General features: G+C 42.8%; 1 protein-coding gene across 1 annotated transcript in view; it reads right to left on the bottom strand.

The window, feature by feature from the left end:
* MSRA (methionine sulfoxide reductase A) overlaps positions 1 to 23,474 on the bottom strand; it is a 296,935-nt gene that overhangs the window by 104,293 nt on the left and 169,168 nt on the right. Inside the window, exons 4-5 of the mRNA XM_080342314.1 lie at positions 21,457 to 21,561; positions 4,036 to 4,142 (exon numbers count right to left, since the gene is read on the bottom strand). Of these exons, the coding sequence (XP_080198440.1) occupies positions 4,036 to 4,142; positions 21,457 to 21,561 (212 nt within the window). The remainder of the gene's footprint in view (positions 1 to 4,035; positions 4,143 to 21,456; positions 21,562 to 23,474) is intronic.

Here is a 23,474-nt window from a genome sequence, read left to right as displayed (position 1 = left end):
ATATTACCACTAGCAGACTCTGTCTGCATTCGGCTTCATCAACAGCTAAAGACGCGCGGCTCAATGCATATTCATCGCTGTCTCGCCATTTCTCAGCTGTGAAAACAGCTGCATGAATCAGCAACAAGTTTCGCAACTTAAAATAGATGTAACCTTGCAGGAAACTCGGGCTCAAAGCGCATTATGATTCTCACTCGTAGGCTGGTGGGAGTTGGGGACGTGCTGCACTTAACTATAGTATTTCTCCACTCAAGCATAGCACTACCCTAAAGGTATAAGCTCCATTAGCGGTTCAGTTTGGAGCAGAAGAGCGTTTTTGTAGGAAATCTCCTGATCACTGTCACTTATCATGCTTTGGTTCACATCACGTAGCAGTCTGGGGATGGATGAACCCAATTCTTGTTGATGGAGCTAAACTAGAAAGGCACCATTGACTTCCATCTGCTGGTGGCACATGGTTCACAGGACCAAACTGCAGCTGCTGAAGAACTTACAAAGGGAGTGGAGCATCTCCCGTGTGAGGAAAGGCTGAGGGAGCTGGGGCTCTGGAGCTGGACAAGAGGACACTGAGGGGTGACTCATTCATGGGGATCAATATGGAAAGGGGGAGTGTCAGGAGGATGGAGCCAGGCTCTTCTCGGTGACAACCAGTGACAGGACAAGGGGCAATGGGTGCAAACTGGAACACAAAAGGTTCTGCTTAAATTTGAGAAGAAACTTGTTGGGGGTGAGGGTGTCAGAGCCTGGCCCAGGCTGCCCAAGGAGGTTGTGGAGTCTCCTTCTGTGCAGACATTCCAACCCGCCTGGACACCTTCCTGTGTAACCTCATCTGGGTGTTCCTGCTCCATGGGAGGATTGCACTGGATGAGCTTTCCAGGGCCCTGACATTCTGGGATTCTGTGAAATGCACATCGTGTGTTCTGGATCCTCAGTATAAACTGGTTTTGCAGATCTGCTCCTCTCAGCCCATACAGAGTGTAGACAGAGTCGACTACGGCTCTTTGACCTCTAGAGAGGAGTCAACGCTGAGGTCAGCCTGTCCCAGAGGCAAGAATTCATGATATAAACCTTGGGATTAGATATTTTTTATCCTCAACAAACAAAAATGTTTCCTTTACATTAACGACCCTACCTGTCTTCATGAAAATACTCATCCAGCAAATAGATCATTTTCTGTTTGGAGGCCATTCGTAGCCCTCTTCCAGATCCTCAGCTCAAAAAGACATCTAAGAGCTTATGCACAATTATTCAGTGAACAAATTTAGGGAAAAAATCTTCCTGAAAAGGGTTGTCAGGCAATGGAACAAGGCACTGGTGGAGTCACTGTCCCTGGAGGGGTTTAAAAGGCTTTCCGATGAGGTTCTTAGGGACATGGTTTAGTGCTAGAGTTGGGTTATGGTTGGACTTGATGATCTTGAGGGTCTCTTCACACTGGAATGATTCTATGGTTCTAAATAAATAAACTACATGTGGGGTTTATTCATTCGCTGTGCCAAAAAACTCACACGTACTGCAGTTATTGTACTGGTATTTATTTTAAATTATTGCAATAATAAGGATAGTGGTTGTATTACGTTCACATTAAAATAATGTAATGCAAAATATTTAATATGAAAAAGGATTCCTAAACATATTGTTTGCTCAGTGTATTTCCAGTACAACCATCCTACTGCTACTGAAATGTCACAGTAGATGATATTGTAGATTTTGGTGTTGATAATAGGTAGAAACTGCATATCCTCTAGGAATTTCAGTACATATTTGTGTGTTTCCTTAGTTCTGTGTGTTTCCTTAGTTGGCAACACAGCCCCTTCCCCTTCCTTCAGTGCGAAAACATGATCACTTACAGAGTTCTGCCTAATTATATAAATGTACTAATTATACACACTTTTCAAATGGTGATAGACTTCAAAGTAGGTAAATTTTAAAGTGTGCCATTAAGAAAATCTATTTGATGATGGAAAAGTCTGTAATATCATACTGCAATCGTCTACACGGTAATTTCGCTTTCAAGTCAGTATTAATTTAATGACAAATAACAGCAGAGAACAGGAGAGCTGAGAAAGCAAACTGAAAGCTGTGAGATTTGCAGCGTGTTGTTGGTCAGCAGATGTTAACAAGAAGAATCAAAAACCATTTGGGAAAGCAACGGTTCTAAGGTAAACTATGAGTAGAAAGGAGTTCTGCATGATAAATGTGAATAGCGAGCCTTCAGGAACCACTCCATTAACAAAGATAAACACCTGCAAGACTGACTTATCCCCAAGTGTTCAGCTACTCCTGAGAAAATACCCGTGTCATTGAAAAACTAATTGACATGCACAGTTATCACACTGCTAAGAACGACTTGGAAATTAGTTACTTGCAGTTCGGAACATCTCTTCGCATGCAAAATATCGCCAGCTGCATGTACAAACCAGTCCGACCAGCGCACACCGGTGTCATCACACATTTATGGAAAAAAAATTGCACCTCATGTTCATACCTTGGTACACGCTTCCGACTGACACAACCTCACTCGTCAAAACACATTCTGTAACATGAGATATTCACCACAAACCCTGGTTCTCCAACACAGCTCTTCCGTGAAGTTATAAAACAAGGGAGTGCATGAAAGCTGATATTCTTTTAACACTGTGTAATAGTTACTCTGCCCATTGGTCTGATGTTCTAGGTGTGCAATTTATTTCACAGAATCACAGAATGGACTGGGTTGGAAAAGACCTCAGAGATGATCAATTCCAACCCTTGGTCCAACTCCAGTCCATTGACTAGATCATGGCACTAAGTGCCATGGCCAATCTCAGTTGAAAAACCTCCAGGGCCACTGAGTCCAGCACCTCCCTGGGCAGCCATTCCAATGCCTGACCACTCTCTCTGCACAGAATTGCTTTCTAATCTCCAGCCTCAGTTTCCCCTGGCAGAGTTGAAGCTCATGGCCCCTTATCCTATTGCTGATGCCTGGGAGAAGAGCCCAATCCCCACCTGGCTAGAACTGCCCTTCAGGTAGTTCTAGAGAGTGCTGAGCTCCCCTCTAAGCCTCCTCTTCTCCAGACTAAACAAGCCCAGCTCCCTCAGCCTCTCCCCATAGGGCTTGTGTTCAAGTCCCTTCCCCAGTCTTGTTGCTCTTCTCTGGACCCGCTCCAGCACTTCAATCTCTTTCCTGAGCTGAGGGGCCCAGAACTGAACACAATACTCTAGGTGTGGCCTCCCCAATGCAGAGCACAGGGGAAGGATCACTGCCCTTGTCCTGCTGACCACGCTGGTTTGGATACAGGACGGGATAGTGATGAGAATTTCTATATCTCTGCTGTCAAATCTGGATCTTGCATTATCAAGACCACAATGCAGATCAGACAGCAATTAGAATTCAGGAACGCTACAGGACACTAATCCCTCTGCCCTTAGTGAAATAATAGTTTATGTGGCAGGGAGAGACAGAATCTATCTTCACTGAAAAACAGAACCGTGTATAGAAAGAGAAATGGTTGATCTTCTCTCACACAAATCCCAATGTCAAAACAAATAGTCTTACTAACTCATGAGCTGCCACATTTAATCAAAGACATGCAAGGAATGGCTTGATAGAAGTACCTGATAAGCAGCAGGTGGGTGATCCTGAGTTACCAAGCTCAAATATTGATCAGGACTTTCCCCCAACATTCAAGAACTATAGCGTCTGGTATTTTGGCTACACTTCAGGGTATGGGGTCCAGATGCACTTGAATAGCTTTAAGATCACAGCAGCTTGTTCTAGCCAACCCATGTAAAAAACAAAACAAACTCTAGAAGAGATTAAAATTGTCAGTGCATAAGTAGCTGGTTTTCTTTCTGCATAGTTAAAAAATGACTCACCAAAAATATTCATAAAAGCTGGAATTTAAAGCAAATATAATGCAAGTTCGGTATTGGAATGAGGAGTTCCAGTAGCAACACAGAGACAATGCAAAGAACAAAAAGTGATTTTGTGTGAGTAGTTGACATGTTTGACCTCTGCTTATACATGAAGCAATTCCATGTCATGCTCAATGTTACCTTTTGATATTCTTCCTTAGATCGCAAGGCAGCGTCCATCTGTTCCTGAGAAAGCGTGTAGATGGCCGAGCGATACTGGGTGCCAATGTCATTACCCTGTCGCATTCCTGGGGAGAGAGAAAACACATCGCACTGTGAGGATCAGCCTCCCTGCCCAACTGGGCTGCAGGCGCTAATCCAACAGACCTGAATTCAGGACATCCCATACACCCAGATTAGCACAATCTCATCCATGCATACTCGGTAGGTATTTTTAGGAAGTCCAAGTCTTTCTTTGCTTAAATAGTCCTGAAAAGATCCAAGTCTGAAAGCTCCTTTTAAATGACGTGCAAATGAAAAGTGAGCATTTTACATTTTGGTAAATGACCATGAGCCAGCACTGGGCCCTTGTGGCCAGGAAGGCCAGTGATACCTGGGGTGGGTTAGAAGAGGGTGGTCAGTAGGTCAGAGAGGTTCTCCTGCCCCTCTGCTCTGCCCTGGGGAGACCACACCTGGAATCTTGTGTCCAGTTGTGGCCCCTCAGTTCCAGCAGGACAGGGAACTGCTGCAGAGAGTCCAGCGCAGCCACCAAGATGCTGCAGGGAGTGGAGCATCTCCCGTGTGAGGAAAGGCTGAGGGAGCTGGGGCTCTGGAGCTGGACAAGAGGAGACTGAGGGGGCACTCATTCCTGGGGATCAATATGGAAAGGGGGAGTGTCAGGAGGATGGAGCCGGGCTCCTCTCGGTAACAACCAGTGATAAGACAAGGGGGTTGTTGTGGCCAAAGGGCAGGACCCAGCACTTGGTCTTGCTGAACTTCATCCCATTGGAATCAGCCCACGCTAGAGCAGACTTTTCACTTTGCCATAATAAAACGTATTAATTTTGAGTTTAGTGCTTTATTGTGAACTTGGATGAGAGAAAAAGCTGGAGCAAGTGCAAGCCCAGACAAACTGGAAATGATCACGATTTGTCTTTGGACAGAAACCCCTTTGAAGATTATCATCAGCTCTCAGGACAATGGAGAAGAAACGGACCTGCTACCCCCCAGCAAAGGGCAAGGGGTAGAGAAAACCAGTGGTACTTGGGGGGAAAGATGCTATCAACATACTACTATTTATTAAAACACAATAACTTTTATCTCTCTCGTACTTTCCAAGTAAACAGAAAAATGCTTTAAAGGATAGTACAACAAACAAATGAAATCCGACTGAAATATTGATGAACTGGAAGATGCAGACTGTTTTCAAAGATGCGTTTGGACAAAAAGTGCATTCAATGACCATCAGCGCACACGAGTGAATGTGATTCTGAAAAAGATTATGGAGTTTTCTGATGATTTGGGTTATTTTTTAACCGCTAAAATGTTACAATATTACACAGAAGAACAACAACTCAGTTCTTCATCAATACTTAATAGTTTGGTCTGCAAGGTAGAGAATATTTTGCTCATTTCTTCGCAAGTTATTTTAGGGTTGTAGGGAGCTCTTGTAAAGCCAGAGCTACTGAAGAGTGAGATATAAAATGAGTACAGGCCAGCAGAGCATTAGTTTTGCCAGGATATGTTAATGCTGATTGATGTTTGAGCTTAAGCATTAGCATTCTACAAATCTATTTATTGCTTAACAAACTACTTAATAGCCAACTAGGGAACAGATTACAAAAATCTCTGTAAATGGAGGATCGCTACATAGTTTGCCAGTTTTTAGCATCCATTTCAAAAGAATGAGTTTAGCAAGAGCTCATGTGCATGGTGCTCTGAGAAGATAAACAAGACACTAGTGGTGTCCCCCAGGGGTCAGTGTTGGGTCCATTCCTGTTTAACATCTTTATTGACGATTTAGATGAGGGGACTGAGACCATCAGCAGCAAATTTGCCGATGACACCAAGTTGGGAGGGAGTGTCAACCTGCTGGAAGGCAGGAGGGCTCTGCAGAGGGATCTGGATAGACTGGAAAAATGGGCCGATTGCAATGGGATGAAGTTCAACAAGGCCAAGTGCCGGGTGCTGCACTTTGGCCACAACAACCCCCTGCAGCGCTCCAGCCTGGGCACAGAGTGGCTGGAGAGCAGTCAGGCAGAAAGGGACCTGGGGGACTAATGGACAGGAAGCTCAACATGAGCCAACAGTGTGCCCAGGTGGCCAAGAAGGCCAATGGTGTCCTGTCCTGTACCCAAACCAGCGTGGTCAGCAGGACAAGGGCAGTGATCCTTCCCCTGTGCTCTGCATTGGGGAGGCCACACCTGGAGTGTTGTGTTCAGTTCTGGGCCCCTCAGCTCAGGAAAGAGATTGAAGTGCTGGAGCGGGTCCAGAGAAGAGCAACAAGACTGGGGAAGGGACTTGAGCACAAGCCCTATGGGGAGAGGCTGAGGGAGCTGGGCTTGGTTAGTCTGGAGAAGAGGAGGCTCAGAGGTGAGCTCAGCACTCTCTAGAACTACCTGAAGGGCAGTTCTAGCCAGGTGGGGATTGGGCTCTTCTCCCAGGCAGTCAGCAATAGGACAAGGGGCCATGGGCTTCAACTCTGCCAGGGGAAATTGAGGCTGGCTATTAGAAAGCAATTCTGTGCAGAGAGAGTGGTCAGGCATTGGAATGGCTGCCCAGGGAGGTGCTGGACTCAGTGGCCCTGGAGGTTTTTCAACTGAGATTGGCCATGGCACTTAGTGCCATGATCTAGTCAATGGACTGGAGTTGGACCAAGGGTTGGACTTGATAATCTCTGAGGTCTTTTCCAACCCAGTCCATTCTGTGATTCTGTAGGTAATATATTCAAAAATCACTGTTTTGAACCAAATTGGCTTGTTTACAATTAGTTCTCCATTTCCGCAAAAAAATGTATAGTACTGGGAAATATGTGTGTGCTTGGTTTTTTGTTGTTTTGTTTGTTTGTTTGTTTGTTTACTGTTTTTAATTATTTTTTATTAATACTGTGGATATTCCTGTTTCTTATTGACTTCAAGATACTGTGGAGTGAGACTGGAAGGACAAAGACCTACCCAAGCTCCATCTCAACAGAAACTCAAACTCTTTAAAGGGGCAACTCTTTGCCCCAGGAAGAAGACACTGAAACTATGCAGGAAAAAGCACTGCCCAGCTGAATAGGAGCAGGGATAATTCCATATGTTCTAATTATTCAGATGGAAGGAGAACTAAGTATTTACCGCTTTGATGCCAAAGAATATGGGGGAGACCAAATTAAGTCATTCCTGTCCAAGTGCATCAGGACATATCAGTGTTGGTAAGAGAGCTTTTCAGAGCCGTTGCTTTGATCGTTTTCTACATTTTGGCAGATGATATTTTTTCCAGTGGCAATGTGTTTGTGGTGCATGGCAATTTTAATCTGGGATTTGGAGCATCTGGGAGACCATCACAGCTCCCCGTCCTTTCCATCTACCATCCTGTGGTGACAAAGTTCTGCTTTGCATGAGTCAGAACAAGCGCTGAGCTCTTTAGGGCATTTTTTGATTAATTGGTGTTTTGGTCTCTGCTGGCACAGAGAGGAGATTTTATGTTCTCTAGAGCGGTCCAGGCTGAGAACCACTGAGGTGCTTTGGTCAGCCAAAGCCAAACTCCTAAATATGATCCATGGCCAACATCTCAACCCATTTAGAGATCCAGATGCCTTCATCCTCCCTGGTTCTCCAGAGACAAGAGCTTACGAGGACTGGCCAGCGCTCACACTGTGCTTTGGCTTTATGCTCTTTGGCACCACGCAGCCGAATGGAAAACCACGTATTTCTGTATTTTGCCAGAGGTGTGGAAGTTCCATGCTTTTCTATCAGTTCTAAAATCACCCTCTCTATCTAAACATCTCTTTGAGGAGACGCTTTAAAGGTTGCTCTCAGCATTGCAACTGATTTTCCTTGTCTTGGGTATCAATGGCCTCTGAACTCTAGGGTGTTTGTTCTTGTTACTGGCACGGAGTCAGGTATTTGCCTTTTTGCACCACTGACAACACTAAAGCGCAGCCAGATGAAACTGCGTGATCTTGCAAACCCTGAGCTGGCCAAGAGGATTCTGGTGTCAGAATCCTGGAAGACCTGTCGTGGAGGTCAAGGATTTGCCTCCTGTCTGAACCTTAGAGTCATAGAATCAAATCAGTTGGAAGAAATCCTCAGGATCATCAAGTCCAACCATAACATAGCTCAAGCACTAAACCACGTCCCTAAGAACCTCATCTAAACACCTTTTAAACCCCTCTAGGGATGGTGATTGCACCATTTCCCTGGGCGGCCTGTTCCAATGCCCGACAGCCCTTTCCAGGAAGAATTCTTTCCTAATACCCAATCTAAACATCCCCTGGTCCAACTTGAGGCCACGAGATACAAATCAGATGGATCATCTAGACCTTGGCTTCTTCCACATCACAGCAGGGACATTGGGTAGCCCTTGGAAGTCAACCTGGTTGTCTCTAGTTATAGAGATTCCAATCAACACTGGGAACAAGTCAACTGGGAACTTGTGACAAAGTGGACCAAGTCTGATGCTACGTGTAAGAGGATGTTCTGCTTTCAGGCCTTCAGAGGCTTTTCTTCAAAATACTTGTAGGTGAGAAATGAGCTTGAGATCACTCAAAGTGTATCTACTGGTCATAACAGCTGCAGATAAAGCTTTTTCTGTGTTATTTCACTCTTCCATTGCAAAGTTCCTGAAAGAGTTGGTGAAGGTCTTTCTTCCTGTCAGAGGCCTCTTTCATTAGTGTTATATATATATATATATATATATATCTATATATATATATTAACATCTTTAAGAAGCAACTTGATTATCATCTCAGCCTGGAATGAAAAAGTTCATGCCCTACTTACAGATTTCACCATACATTATATCCTTGAGGAAAAAAAGATATCTACCCTAAATTCTATCCCCAAATTGGCAGGTTTTGCATAGAATGACTTAAGGTATCCTGTGGAAGAACAGTTGTATGCAGTCAGCATTTCCTTGCCTAGAAGACCCAGCTGCTCTGAAGATGTAAAGCTGAAGCTTGGAAGGGATTATTCCTTCTTTCAGTAGTGAAGATTAAGACAAACCTGATTCGCCGGTTTGACTTGGAATTAAAGAAAAATCATACGCATCTCTTAAAAATGGAGTTTGGCACAGTTGAAAAACACCTCAGAATAATCATAAAATTCTTTGTGACGAGGTTTTTATGGGAAATCTGATCCTGAAATGCATCCATTAGCGATAATAAATATTGCTTTAATCCATCCGATCCAGAATGTCAAGAGCTTTATTCATTTTTCTGTGAAGATGTAACAAAGGTAGTGGTCATTCAAAATACTTCCGAATCTCAATGCTTTTTAAAATTTCTGATTGCGATTTGCAATAGGTACTGGATTTGAAGGGTGTATAACAAATTAGTTTAAGTTAAGTCCTATTTAATCACGTGTGACGATGTAGACAAGGTGAATGGCTTGAAGCCTGTGGAGATTATTTGTGATTTTAATCATATTGCTATAAACTTAGAAGAAATTTGTTAGACTTTCTTTCAGACAAAGACAAGATTGTTAAGCTCAGTCATCCTACCACAGCTGTTTAGTAAATTGAATTTCTTACTTTATTTGCTACTCAATGAGTTTGAGGATCTCAACAGGTAAGTCTTGCCAGAGGGTTTTAAAAAATCAGTGATGGACCCTTGAGAAATAAGTTTGTACATGTGAAGTGCATTACAAATAACAGCAATGGTGGCAAGTGATTACGTCTATGCACATGGAATTGGTTTTATTTTATTATCTTGTAGTCTTTGTGGGTTAGATAATGCATTAGCTACTTATTGTGGGAGAGTTAGGTACAAATTCATTTAAGTAACAAGTAAAAATAAATGACATTTTGGCTTGCGTGATTGATCATGTTAGGGGTAATTTTTACAATGTATGTTCACTCTTCATAGCTAGTGGATGGTTTAACAGTGCAAGACAAGCCCTGAGTTCTAGGAGGGGCTGTTATTATTGCACAGTCTGACCTCCTTAACTTAAGAATTTCATTACTGGCTTTGTGCAGCCCTTTGATCTTTGGTATATCTTTGGGGAAAACATATATCTATGATTTTGTCCTGGATGTGAAGCTCTCATGTGGCTTTAGGTGCATCGTTCCGATGAGAAATGCTCTTCACTATCTGAGTGTGGCCTTATTTCCCATCTGGATTTTGCACACTTTGGCTTTCAGTCGCCCTACCTAGTTAAGCAACTTCGGCAAGAATAAGGAGCCTGATTTATGCAAGTTATTTCTCTATATATGTATTTCTCTATATATGTGTTTGTAAATCAGAGTCTGTTCTCCTCTTAACCTTCCCTTCAATAAATTAATTAAGCTGTAATGTAATGTTGACATATGCATATATTAAATCACAGAATCACAGAATGGACTGGGTTGGAAAAGACCTCAGAGATCATCACGTCCAACCCTTGGTCCAACTCCAGTCCATTGACTAGATCATGGCACTAAGTGCCATGGCCAATCTCAGTTGAAAAACCTCCAGAGCCGGTGAGTCCAGCACCTCCCTGGGCAGCCATTCCAATGCCTGACCACTCTCTCTGCACAGAATTGCTTTCTAATAGCCAGCCTCAATTTCCCCTGGCAGAGCTGAAGCCCATGGCCCCTTGTCCTACTGCTGATGCCTGGGAGAAGAGCCCAATCCCCACCTGGCTAGAACTGCCCTTCAGGTAGTTCTAGAGAGTGCTGAGCTCCCCTCTAAGCCTCCTCTTCTCCAGACTAAACAAGCCCAGCTCCCTCAGCCTCTCCCCATAGGGCTTGTGTTCAAGTCCCTTCCCCAGCCTTGTTGCTCTTCTCTAGACCCGCTCCAGCACTTCAATCTCTTTCCTGAGCTGAGGGGCCCAGAACTGAACACAATACTCCAGGTGTGGCCTCCCCAATGCAGAGCACAGGGGAAGGATCACTGCCCTTGTCCTGCTGACCACGCTGGTTTGGATACAGGACAGGGCACCATTGGCCTTCTTGGACACCTGGGCACACTGTTGGCTCATGTTGAGCTTCCTGTCCATTAGTCCATCCAGATCCCTTTCTGCCTGACTGCTCTCCAGCCACTAGCATTCTCCAGCCACAGAAGGCTAAAGCAAAACATACTTTATTTTATTGGCCAAATCAGGGATTTCTTTGGAAGACTCAACCCTCCAATGACTTGAAAGTAATACTGAGACAATATTCCTTATCTTCTCTCCATTTAAAAATAATAAAAGAATGTAATGGCATCATTCATCAACCTTGCTGTTCTCAGAGGATTCCAAGCATAATGGAGATAAATGACTAAGGTCTGTTGGAGTTTTCTGTGCCACTCGGTGAAATTTTAAAGGGCAGTTCACAGCTCTTATTTTCATCATATTTTTTTCTGTGATTTATAGACTTTCTGCAGCTGTCGTTTATTTTCTTATCCCCGCAGAAACCTTGTATACCGATTGGTCATTTTCTTTTCCCCAATCAATCCTTGCTAAGTTAAGACTAATAAAACTCCTTCTTCTAGCTCATCATGTAATTATTTAGTAAAAATCAATTGCACCATGTCACCCTGGCTTGATGTCATCACTCACTGTAATGATTACATCTATACAGCTTTAAAGTTGCCAAGGGAAAGTAAAACTCTTTATAGGCTATGATTAAAGGAGAAAAATGTTAATAGAAAAGAAGTTAGTTCCAGTGCTGTGGATTGAGAGTTCTTGATGATTGTCAAGGTGCTGGGGTGCAGGACAGATAAATGAAATATAGAAGAGTTTCCTGAGAAGGTTACAATACATTAATGAGCTTGCACATATTAAAGAAACTTTATAATTATACTGTCAATAGACTAAAAGGTTTACAAAGCCGTCAATATACAAGGTTTTTGGTGTTAAGAAGAAAACTATAGCTTTGGTTTTCCCCATTTGCTTTGGGATCAAGACAGGGAATACTTTCCCTATAAATTCTGACTTGCAGATGTACTTAGAACACCACGGTTATCGCAATGCTTTTAATATCTGGTCTTTAACCTTCATAAAACCACCAGAATACGGGTTTTCTGGCGTAGCTTTGACACTACAACAAAATCATGGATTTGATGGGGTTGGAAGGGACTTGTGGAGGTCTCCAGTCCAACATCGCTCCTCAAAACGGTGTCAGCTACAGCAGGTTGTCCAGGGCCTTGTCCGCTCCAGTTCTGAGTATCCCCAAGGACAACGACATTACAAATTAATTAGTTCCTTAAGATTGCTGGAAATGTGCGCTTGCAGCTCAGAAACTTAATGGTTAATTTTAGACGAGTTTTTAGACTTTTTTCTGTCAGAAACAGACAATAGGACCTTTGAGAGGTGCCTCCTCTTAAAAATATGTCAGAGGCTGGATGGACGTAGGATGGGAGTCAAATCTTTTAAAGGTATTTATTGGTGCAGCTGGAACTAAGCTTCCAGGTTTAGGCAACCAAAAGCTGACCAAACATAAGTGCCTAATTTGGGGTGAGCCAACCACGTTGACTAGATCTTCATTGAGCTGAGACACTCCATCCCTATGGAAACACATGAATTTAGGTGGGTTGATCTCAGTCTTGAGCCCACCTGAGATGTCTATGCTGGTTAGACAAACCTGACCAAAGATCTTGAGAGGTCTTGAAGATCTTGATAGTCTTCAAAACCAAACAAATGCATTGAGCTGAGATGCCTGGAAGAGACTCCTTCTCCTTTCTCTTCATTTATCTGTTGCTCACTAAGGTCTTGCCTAAATTTAGGCATGTGTTAACACTATTAATCTAAACCTACTATGATCCACCAGGTGTTATTGCAATAGTAATAAAAATAATTAGTGCTAATAAAAATAACGGTGTTGTCGTTTGCTTCTATCAGCAGATAAACTCATGGGACACTGCTCTCTCAAAACACAGACGAGTATGCTCTTATAAATATGCAAGAGCAAATTGCAGGCAGAGAAAAACAGCCATTCACTGAAAATATTGTTGTTTAGAATAGAGTCGGCTTTGACCTCTTGTACCTAATTATACACGAAAACAAAGATTAAAAGCCTACTAATAATCACCATAAACTATGATTAATGAAGCCATGCTTCAGTGCCTTAGATTTGTAGACCCAAGTACAGTAAATTCACTAGTGGGTTATTTGAAGAAAAGAATATTTGGTACTACTTTGTTTTGACTTTGTCTGTTGTTCCTTGTATAAAGATTAGGAACAGTCCATCAATAAAGTCTGCAGAAAAAGGCCTTCTGGGGTTGCTCTTTTCTAATTTGCTAAATACAAATGCAAATCCAGCTGCTGTTATTCATACCACATACCCACGGATATTTGGACTTCATGGATTTTTGAAGACAGTCCTAAGCATTGAGAAGTCCAGCTTTTCCTTCAGCAGTTAAAAACCAAAAGCCTGAATTAAAAGGAAACCTAGAATGTAATGAGTTGGAAGGGACCCATAAGGATCATCGAGTCCAACTCCTGTCCCTGCACAGGGCAACCCCAAAATTCACACCATGGTTCTGAGTGTTTGGGTTGAAAGGGACCCTTGGGGACCAACTAGTCCAACCTCCTGCCATGGGCAGGGACACCTTCCACTGGCCCAGGTTGCTCAAAGCCCTGTCCAACCTGCCCTTGAACATTTCTAGGGATGGAGCATCCACCACCTCTCTGGGGAACCTGTTCCAGTGTCTCACCAACATCACGCGGAAGAATTTCTTCCTTATATCTACTCTAAATCTCCCCTCTTTCAGCTTAAAGTCATCACCCCTTGTCCTATCCCATCCTCTTCCCTTCCTGAATTACAAACACAGTTACGCTATAATTACAAAACAACTCTGAAGAGATCCCAAGGATGACTGTAATAGAATAAGTGCATTTCGCAAAGTTGTTTTTAGCAGATACAAAGCAAAGGAATCCCTTCAGGTGAGTGGGGGGGTCATGTTTCCCACAGCATGAGTCACAGTGTCATCTTCAATGGCACAAAAGACAGATGTCATGGCTTTTCTCGTCTTCAGGGAACCACTTTATTACTGACTGTAGCAAAACTGCAAGATAATTTTCAGAAGTTCTGGAGAACCTGTTAACACATCATTGCCAGATATGAAATAAATAAGCTGAAAGTAGTTTAAAAGGAAAGAGAAATCAGAGCCCAGAAGGATTTTTGCCCTTGAGCCAGAATTGATTCAGCGCCACCCGCTTCATCATGCAAACTATTCAGCCATCTCAGCAACCACTGCTCTGGCTAATAATCTCCTTCATTAAAAAAGATGCAGAGTCAAATCTCAGCTTCTCACTGTGATACGGAAAAACAACGTCTCCCAAACTGGAAATATAGGTCGGAAAAAGTCTATTCTAATTTATATGGATAAAAAAGCATCTAATATGCAAATTAGGTCATGACAGCTAAAATTCCTGGGGACTTAAAGCAGCCTAATAATACATTTATTTTTAATGCGTATTTAGTTCTAGAGAAACGACAAAGAACAGGAACAACATAATATTAGGCATTTCAGTTCATGAAAGGAATGAAGTTGCATTCTCAAAAGGCAAAATTGGGTTTTTTCCACTGGCAAAACTCTCTTTGCTACTTTGAAAAGAGTATAGACCACAGGTATTTACGAGATTATTATGGTCAAGGCCGCACTAAATTGGTTGCTAATGGGATGGCCAGACATCGGTCAACTGTGTCCCACCACTGAGATTTCATTGGCAAGAGCAGGAATCAGAAGAACCCAAAGGCAACAGAAGACACCATCTCTTATCAAACAACTCAGTGCATATTTCTACTGTTGATTATTCAAACCTGCACTAACAAATGTATATTTATCTCTATTGTCTCTCAGCATATCGATTTCCACGGCTTTTTTAATTTATCAACACAGAGCTGTGTTCTATTCCTTTCCTCCAAGAGCCTCCTAGCAATGCCTTTACCACAGATTTAATTAGCATCCTCTCCACTATATCGTCCAAGTCATTAATGAAAATATTGAAGAGTATTGGACCAAGAACGACTCCCTAAGGGGTTGGTAATACTGTTTTGAATATATTTAATATGTCTGGTGACAATAGATTTTGTATTTCTACTGCTTTTTGTTGCACCTTGTAATAACACTGAAACCATCAGGACTCTTAATAACATTTGAAATACAAGACAAAGGTGCTCTGTGCTTTAATCTGAGACGCGCAGATTTCATTGAAATTATAAAGGGAAGAGAGTTACAGGAATGGAAAGTAAAAAATAAATCAAAAATGGTTATATTTTACATATGAGATTGGTTTTTTCCCTTTAATCTCTAAATGAAGTTAGAGGCCTGTAGCAGAATGCATAATGCTGGTTTAGGGTCGCTGTAGCAGGTTTTTTTATGTGTACAGCTGTTCTTCCACTGGTATAAGTAGACACATCTGCTCATTAGCAATACAATGTCATTTCTAGTGTCTAATTTTAATTATTTGCAGATGATAGATTCCTTATGCAATGCCTAAAAAAAGTACAGTCCTTCCAAACTGGTGAGAAATAAACACACCCTCTGCAACTAAAATGGGTCAGCACAATGAAAAACTGATATTAATCTGGAGAATTCATGTATCAGCACTAAGGCTAAATGCCAAACAGTTTGGAAGGTCACGGGGAGGAGAAACGGCTCGTACGTCTCTTCTTTATCGTGGGTACACAAGACATATGGACTACGAGATGTTCTGAATGAGTCTGGCAGGTGATGAGTTTGTTGTAGGACAGATGGTCCTCAACTGCTGGAAAAATATCAGTTCTGCTTACATTTCCTGTACAAACACAGGCCAGATAAGGAGTTGCTCATGACAGGAAAGAGGAATGAGATTACTTATCAGGAACTTGGGTTCTTTGTATATTCACGCTTGAAGAATCAATAAGAACAGAAGGAAATTTCCAGAAGCTCCTGGGCAGTGGTGGCCATGGGTGACTTTGCCCTTGGCCCCATTGCTGGAGGGTGGCCAAAACTATGGAGTCTTGGCTTCCTTTCGGTTCCTTCCACTAACTCAAACAGCCAGAAGAAGCAATGAAAAGGATGACATTTCTGTACAACAGGGACTTAGCCCAGAGAATTGTAGTTGTACCCAAGTTATTTGTTGTGGGCTGGGAAGGATTAGTTACTCTTGACAAACATGGAGAGCAGAATTACCAAAGAAGCACCCATGTTGGATTGTATTTAAGAGAGAAAAGAGCTAAAGGAGGCAAGGGGATGTTTTAAAGAGAAATTAATATTTGTTTTATCTTCTGCTTGCCTTCTGAACAGCCATTGAAAGCAACAAGTTCCCTTGGACTGGGCTAAAATCTCCAACATAACCATACACGGGGTCAGGAGAATTATTATCCCATTTCCACTATGATCAACAGATTCCTCTGGTATCAGGTAGATTTTTCCAAAGGTTTGGAGAAATAGTTTCTGACACCTCACAAAGAGCGGCCAAACTTTCTGATGAGATAAAAGATGACATTTTCCACCCTGAACACAAGCACAGTTGGGTTGTGCAATTGGCTCACACACTCCAGGGCGGTGTCGATGCCAAGAAGGGTGGTCCCAGTAGCGGTTGTGCTTCTGGCAATTTAAGTCTTGGCTGAAAATTACATTTCACTTCAATTCATGCAGGGTTCATTTTCAGCTTGATCAGAGGAGTTTGCGATTGCCAGTGCCAACACAAAGGAAGAGGTTGTATCCTGCAGACAGGTCAGGGAGAGAGAAGAAAATTGCCCTTTTCCCCAACAATTAAGTCAAAGATCAGCTCATAGAAATCATGAAACTACAAGTTGAGGCACAAACCAGACAAACTGATGGTCTGAGAGTCCATCTAGACACAGCCCTGCAGACAGACAGCATGGAGGTGCCAGCAGAACCATTGACACGGTGCAACTTTAAGGACACAGTTGGGCTTATACCTTGAAATTCTAGTGCAAATATAAGGCAATAAAGAACCTACCCTATGCCTCCGTAAACTTCAGAAAAATAAAATTTAAGTATGATGTAAATAGCCATAAGTTCCTTCTGCATTATTTTCAGCATATCCCATTCATTCTCTTTTTCTGTATCAATGACAAAGCAGCAGCGACCTCAAGCACTTATAGAGCTATACGGAGCGATCCTCTTATAGACCAGATCATTCCTAGGAGAGAAGGAATGCTGATCTGTGCATGAGAGGCTGAACAGAGATGACAACCATATGTCACTTGGCAGAAGTCGGGGGGTTGTTTGTTGCTTTTTCAGCATCTCAAATGTAATGAATTATAAAACAGAGCCTAAATTAATAGTCAAGGAGGACTTTATCAGGGCCCCACACTTAGGAGATTCTCCTCTGGGAGAATCTCTTTCAACTCATAGACTGTTTGACTTGATCAAAGGTTCTTGCTTTTCAATAGACTTCTGTATAATACCCAAATTCAAGAGCTTCGTGAGACAAGAGCCTCCCAGAGAAAATTGGGATCCAGTGAGATGTCTGGGCAGGAACAATCCCAGGTTCCAGTATAAGTTGGGAATGACCTATTAGAGAGCAGCGTAGGAGAAAGGGACCTGGGGGTCCTGGGGACAGCAGGGTGACCAGGAGCCAGCACTGGGCCCTTGTGGCCAGGAAGGCCAATGGTACCTGGGGTGGGTTAGAAGGGGGTGGTCAGTAGGTCAGAGAGGTTCTCCTGCCCCTCTGCTCTGCCCTGGGGAGACCACACCTGGAATCTTGTGTCCAGTTGTGGCCCCTCAGTTCCAGCAGGACAGGGAACTGCTGCAGAGAGTCCAGCGCAGCCACCAAGATGCTGAAGGGAGTGGAGCATCTCCCGTATGAGGAAAGGCTGAGGGAGCTGGGGCTCTGGAGCTGGACAAGAGGACACTGAGGGGAGACTCATTCCTGGGGATCAACATGGAAAGGGGGAGTGTCAGGAGGATGGAGCCAGGCTCTTCTGGTGACAACCAGTGATAGGACAAGGGGTAATGGGTTAATGGGTGCAAACTGGAACATGGAAGGTTCCACTTAAATTTGAGAAGGAACTTGTTGGGGGTGAGGGTGTCAGAGCCTGGCCCAGGCTGCCCAGGGGCGTTGTGGAGTCTCCTTCTGTGCAGACATTCCAACCCGCCTGGACACCTTCCTGTGTAACCTCATCTGGGTGTTCCTGCTCCATGGGGGGATTGCACTGGATGAGCTTTCCAGGGCCCTTCAATCCCTGACATTCTGGGATTCTGGGATTCTGTGATGTCGATCTCATCTTGAAGGCAGGAGGTCCAGAAGTCTGGAAAGCAGCAACTTCTGAATATTAACAACCTCATATTAAAATGAATGATAGCACTGCCAGTCTGTACTCTTCAGCAACTTGGTGCCATCTAGATGGATATTTGAAAGGTCTTTAACTGCAACCGAATGTACAGATGTGAAGTTTAGTGCTATTAGAGCAATTAGACAAGTCAATGGGGAGCAGGAGGGCTTAAATGGTGTTAAACCAGCTTCTGGAGAAAAGATAAACCGTGCCACAGATAAAGCTTTTATACTTTCAAGTAAGCACTATGCTCAAGTAGTCCAGCATTTGCTGGCTATATAGGACACTGGATTCATCCAGAGAGTGTGCTGAATTTCATTAATAAGAAATTTTCCTAATTTACCTGCTTAGTGCAAAACTTCTCTTTGACAGACTGGGTCCTGCATTCTGGCTACATAAGACTTACTGTGTGCACACAGCTGAGCCTCAGAAAAGGAGAAAAATATCATAGGTCAGAGAGATAACTCCCACTTTCACTATCTTTACATAAAACCACATTTCCCATAGCAAGCTAAAAGCGAGGACCAGATACAAATTGGACCAAAGCAACAATTCTACCTTAAAGATGATCTGCTAACTGCTCAAACTTGAAAGGGTATATAAGCACACCATCCCTTTCTTAAAAAAAGAAAGAAAATTGAAATTGGGAAATTAGGTTTTCCTCAAATTAAGAAAAGTGGTAGAGATGTGATGAGCTCTGCAAAGTTCTTGAACAGAGATTAGTATTAAGCAATCATTAAAATACAGAAGTAAAGCAACCTGTCCAAGTCTGGGGTACGCAAAGTCTTCAAAGAAGGCTGTTTGTGGATAAAGTGATGCTTTCACTTTTGGCCGATTATTACAGAAGAACCATTTGGAGATTCTACTAAGCCGAGCTTAGATAAAAGCTTAGGTGTATTTACACTGCAGTACTGCATAGAAGCCAGAGACAGTTGTGAAGGACTTGGGTACCTGCAGAGCACAGTGTCACGTGGATCGGAGCTCGCGGCCCAGAAGGAATCCAGCCACTTTAGTGTGGCTCGGAGCCCGGGCTAATTAGGTGATGTTTCCCCAGTTGCCAGAAATCAAAGAGTGAATCATACATCTGCCAGCATCCAACCTTCAGCTGAAAGCACAGACTGTAATTATTTCCAGCCTCAGTTATGTGAGAATGCAAGGTGAATATAGACATAATGTCATTGAGTTTAAAGGCAGAAGGAATCATAAATTCATCTGATCTGACCTGTGATCACAACCACTACGCTTCATCCATTGTGTTCAGCACCTGAGCTTCTGTCAGCCCAAAGCACTGGAGACCCCTGGAGACTGACCGATGGTATGTGTGCCACAGGCAGAGCCCAACATGGCCAAAGCCAAGACTACAGACGTGGCAGATGACTGATGAGGTGGTAGCTGCCCAAATTATTTCAGCAGAAATCCATTCCTCATACTGCTCTGGAAGGTGAAGAATCTCATTGTCCTGTCCATTAGTTCTCAGCTCTGGCAATCAGGATGAATCCCAAAAAGACACATAAACCAATTATCTAGAAATTGGGTTCTCTGCTCTGTCAAAACAACCAGCCCATTACAAAGCGCCCAGATGCTGGTGATGGCCAATCTCCGACAATCCAAAGAACAAAAACATCTACAAGCAAACACTAGTAGGACAGGGAGAAAACCTCCATCCTGACCACTACACACAAACCACAAAGGCCCTAAGCACCTGTTGAAGATGGCCATTGTCTTAATGCAGAGCATGAGTTGTAGATGGTCATTGTCTTAATGCAGAGCATTAGTTAAAGATGGCCATTGTCTTAATGCAGAGCTACAAGTATTTTAAAGACGGTGCAGATAATTTTATGTGAACACAATTATAAATTAACTTAGAAAAGGGAGACTCCTAAATCAACGAATCCCAGTATAGTCCACCACGCTTGACACACATACGCCAAATTTCTTCTCATGGCTTGAATCAAGCACCTCTTTTAAAATGGTAAATTAACTCTTCTTAAAGACTCAAACGGATGGTGATGGAAAAAGACTCCAATGTTTAATTACACTGAGAGCTGTGAAACTATTTTACTTCAAGGTAGAACTTTTCAAACTTCATCTTCCAGCTACTTGAACTTGTTATGGCTTAACCAGTGGTTGGGTGGTCAACCTCACTATGAAGTATCTGCTCCTCACATAAAGATTATTTGATAATAGTGTTATATCTGTTCAACTAGTCGAATGTGTTTATTCACAGCACCAGGCCAGTTTTCTAGGCTCTATATCCTTTTTTCTGTCCCTCCTTCAATCTGTACAATTCCTTGTATGTCAACACAGGAACGGCACTAAATGTTCTGAGGTTTTACTGAGACTTCAGCTTTCATACCCCTGACTAAGGCTTCACATTTTTGTCTTTGCATTGTGCTCTGGGCTCAATTTTATCCCCAAGAAGCTCTGGATCACTCTCAAAGTTCCCAAATCCCAGGATGGCATCACATTTTGAAGGTATCATCTCCATTTTTTCCTCCCAGATGTAGTAACAAGAAGCATAATTATGATAGCTGTTAGAATATTGAAATGAGTTACTGCGTGTAATATTTCTGGGAAATGGTAGAAAGGATGATGTTTATTGAAACTATATAAATATGCGAAATGTTTTCACAACACAGTTTCCCATTTATGTTTGCACAGATGTGCCTCGTGTCATCACGACGCCTCTTCCAAGAAGGATAAATTAAATCGAAAGGTTTGAATAAGGCAAAGAGCTGGAATGCTCTGCTGGTGCCTCTCCGCATCATCTCTTACCTCTTTTTGTTCCCTTTTCCTAATCGTAAAAGATATTAACTGAAACTATTGAAAAATACTTTTTAGAAAATGAAGGATAAAGGTCTTTGGCACAAACAAAATGACCAGCTCTGAAGCTATGAAAAAATACGCCTTAATTTAAGAGACAAACGATAAAATGACAGAAAAAATTGTCATAATCAAAGCTTAAAAAAAATATAACAATTTCTATTGTCTACTGTGCCGCTCTGTGGGAATTTCCCCAGCACAAACAGCTGTAAAGGAGGAGCGCTGCTCTGAGCTTCTGTACCCTCATGCTCTCTTTTCCTCTCTTTCTCTGTCAATAAATGTCTGCAATCATATTCTTGAGCTCCAGTGTGATTTCAAGGTTCATCTCTTCCATGCAGCTCAAACACTAATTATCCCAGCTGTAATTAGTAAGATAATTAAATACTGGCTCACTCATCACTCTACCTTGTGTCGGGTCATGATTCTCCCAGAAGACCTTGAGCAGTTTCTCAAAGCTGATGTTTTCTGGCTGATAAACCACTCGTACAACCTCCGCGTGGCCAGTTTTACCTTCAAAGGCAAAATAAAATCAGATGTCGTTAGTGAGAATTAGCTCTAGCACACATCTATTTTTTATCTATTGAGATTCAAAGCACAATCCTTTGATTTCCTTTTTTCTGAAGGCATTCTGATTTTCCATCATTTATACTTAACCCTTTTTTATACAATATTTTATATCCAAGCTACCTATAAGATGTCAGCTAGTTTGGCCAAGGCAATCATGAAATAAACTATCCAGAGAGGCAATAAGGTAAGACAGTGATGTTATTACAGTAGTTTGTCAGCTTTCAGGAGAAAAAATGAATTTGTAACTGGCAACTAGTAAATATTTTAAATATTCTAAACACAACATTAAAATATAAAAAACTATACATATAAGGTTTCTTGACAGTATAAAACTGGGCTTTGTTTACACAAGGTAGGATATAGATGAAATAACTGATGATAAAACCTTATTTCAAGGGTGTGTTTACACAAGATCAAACAAATAATGTCAAACTATTTCAGGTCATCCAAACCACTGATGCCAATGGGGCTCGAAAAGTGCCAAAAGGAGCCTGGACTGAACTTCATGGCAGCAGATGGAGTTCAAGGAAGATTAGCAGGGGTTAGAGCACATTAGAACTTATTTCCACTTTTCAGGTACATTATGGGCATGATTTTTTCATTCCTTATGTGTTTTACCAGTTACAATATTATTGAAAGACCCAGCTTCACAAAATGTGAAGGATCTGGCTGCATAATTGTCTTCAATTGTAACTAATAATCACAGAATCCCAGAATGTCAGGGGTTGGAAGGGCCCTGGAAAGCTGATCCAGTGCAATCCACCCATGGAGCAGGAACACCCAGATGAGGTTACACAGGAAGGTGTCCAGGCGGGTTGGAATGTCTGCACAGAAGGAGACTCCACAACCTCCCTGGGCAGCCTGGGCCAGGCTCTGACACCCTCACCCCAACAAGTTGCTTCTCATATTTAAGTGGAACCTTTTGTGTTCCAGTTTGTACCCATTACCCCTTGTCCTATCACTGGTTGTCACCAGAAGAGCCTGGCTCCATCCTCCTGACACTCTCCCTTTCCATATTGATCCCCAGGAATTAGTCCCCCCTCAGTGTCCTCTTGTCCAGCTCCAGAGCCCCAGCTCCCTCAGCCTTTCCTCACACGGGAGATGCTCCACTCCCTGCAGCATCTTGGTGGCTGCGCTGGACTCTCTGCAGCAGTTCCCTGTCCTGCTGGAACTGAGAGGCCACAACTGGACACAAGATTCCAGGTGTGGTCTCCCCAGGGCAGAGCAGAGGGGCAGGAGAACCTCTCTGACCTACTGACCACCCCCTTCTAACCCACCCCAGGTACCATTGGCCTTCCTGGCCACAAGGGCCCAGTGCTGGCTCATGGTCACCCTGCTGTCCCCAGGACCCCCAATTCCGTTTCCCCCACACTTCCCCAACTTATACTGGAACCTGGGGTTGTTCCTACCCAGATTTAAGACTCTACACTTAATCAGATTTTTGAGTGCTCAGACATGTCAATCAAAGTCCGTTGTAGTCAGTGCTACACAAGCACACATCAAGAATTTATAAATGCAAGCATTCTTTTTGTCATAATATATATATCCATGAATGGGGAAAAACATAACCCGCTCTACAGTTAAATCATAATAATGAATAACTAAACACATGTAAACTGGGCAGCCAGCTCTGCCTTGTGGTGGGAACGTAATAAGCTCCTTCATCACGCTATGCAAGGTTTTTATTTCATTTATACCACCATAAACTTGGGATTTACTCAACTGACTTGAACAGAATTGTTGAATTTCATGCAGTGTAAGAACCAGCTGAACGTGGCCCAGTGTTTCTGAATTAGCTGGCACCAAACAAGAAGAATACAATAAAAATCAGTCTATGAATAACCGAGGAGTGTTTG

The sequence above is a fragment of the Nesoenas mayeri genome (assembly GCF_963082525.1).
Source record: "Nesoenas mayeri genome assembly, chromosome: 3".
Taxonomy (NCBI): Eukaryota; Metazoa; Chordata; class Aves; order Columbiformes; family Columbidae; genus Nesoenas; species Nesoenas mayeri.
The sequence above is the reverse complement of the archived record's forward strand: the minus strand, read 5'-3'. Positions and strand labels throughout refer to the sequence as shown.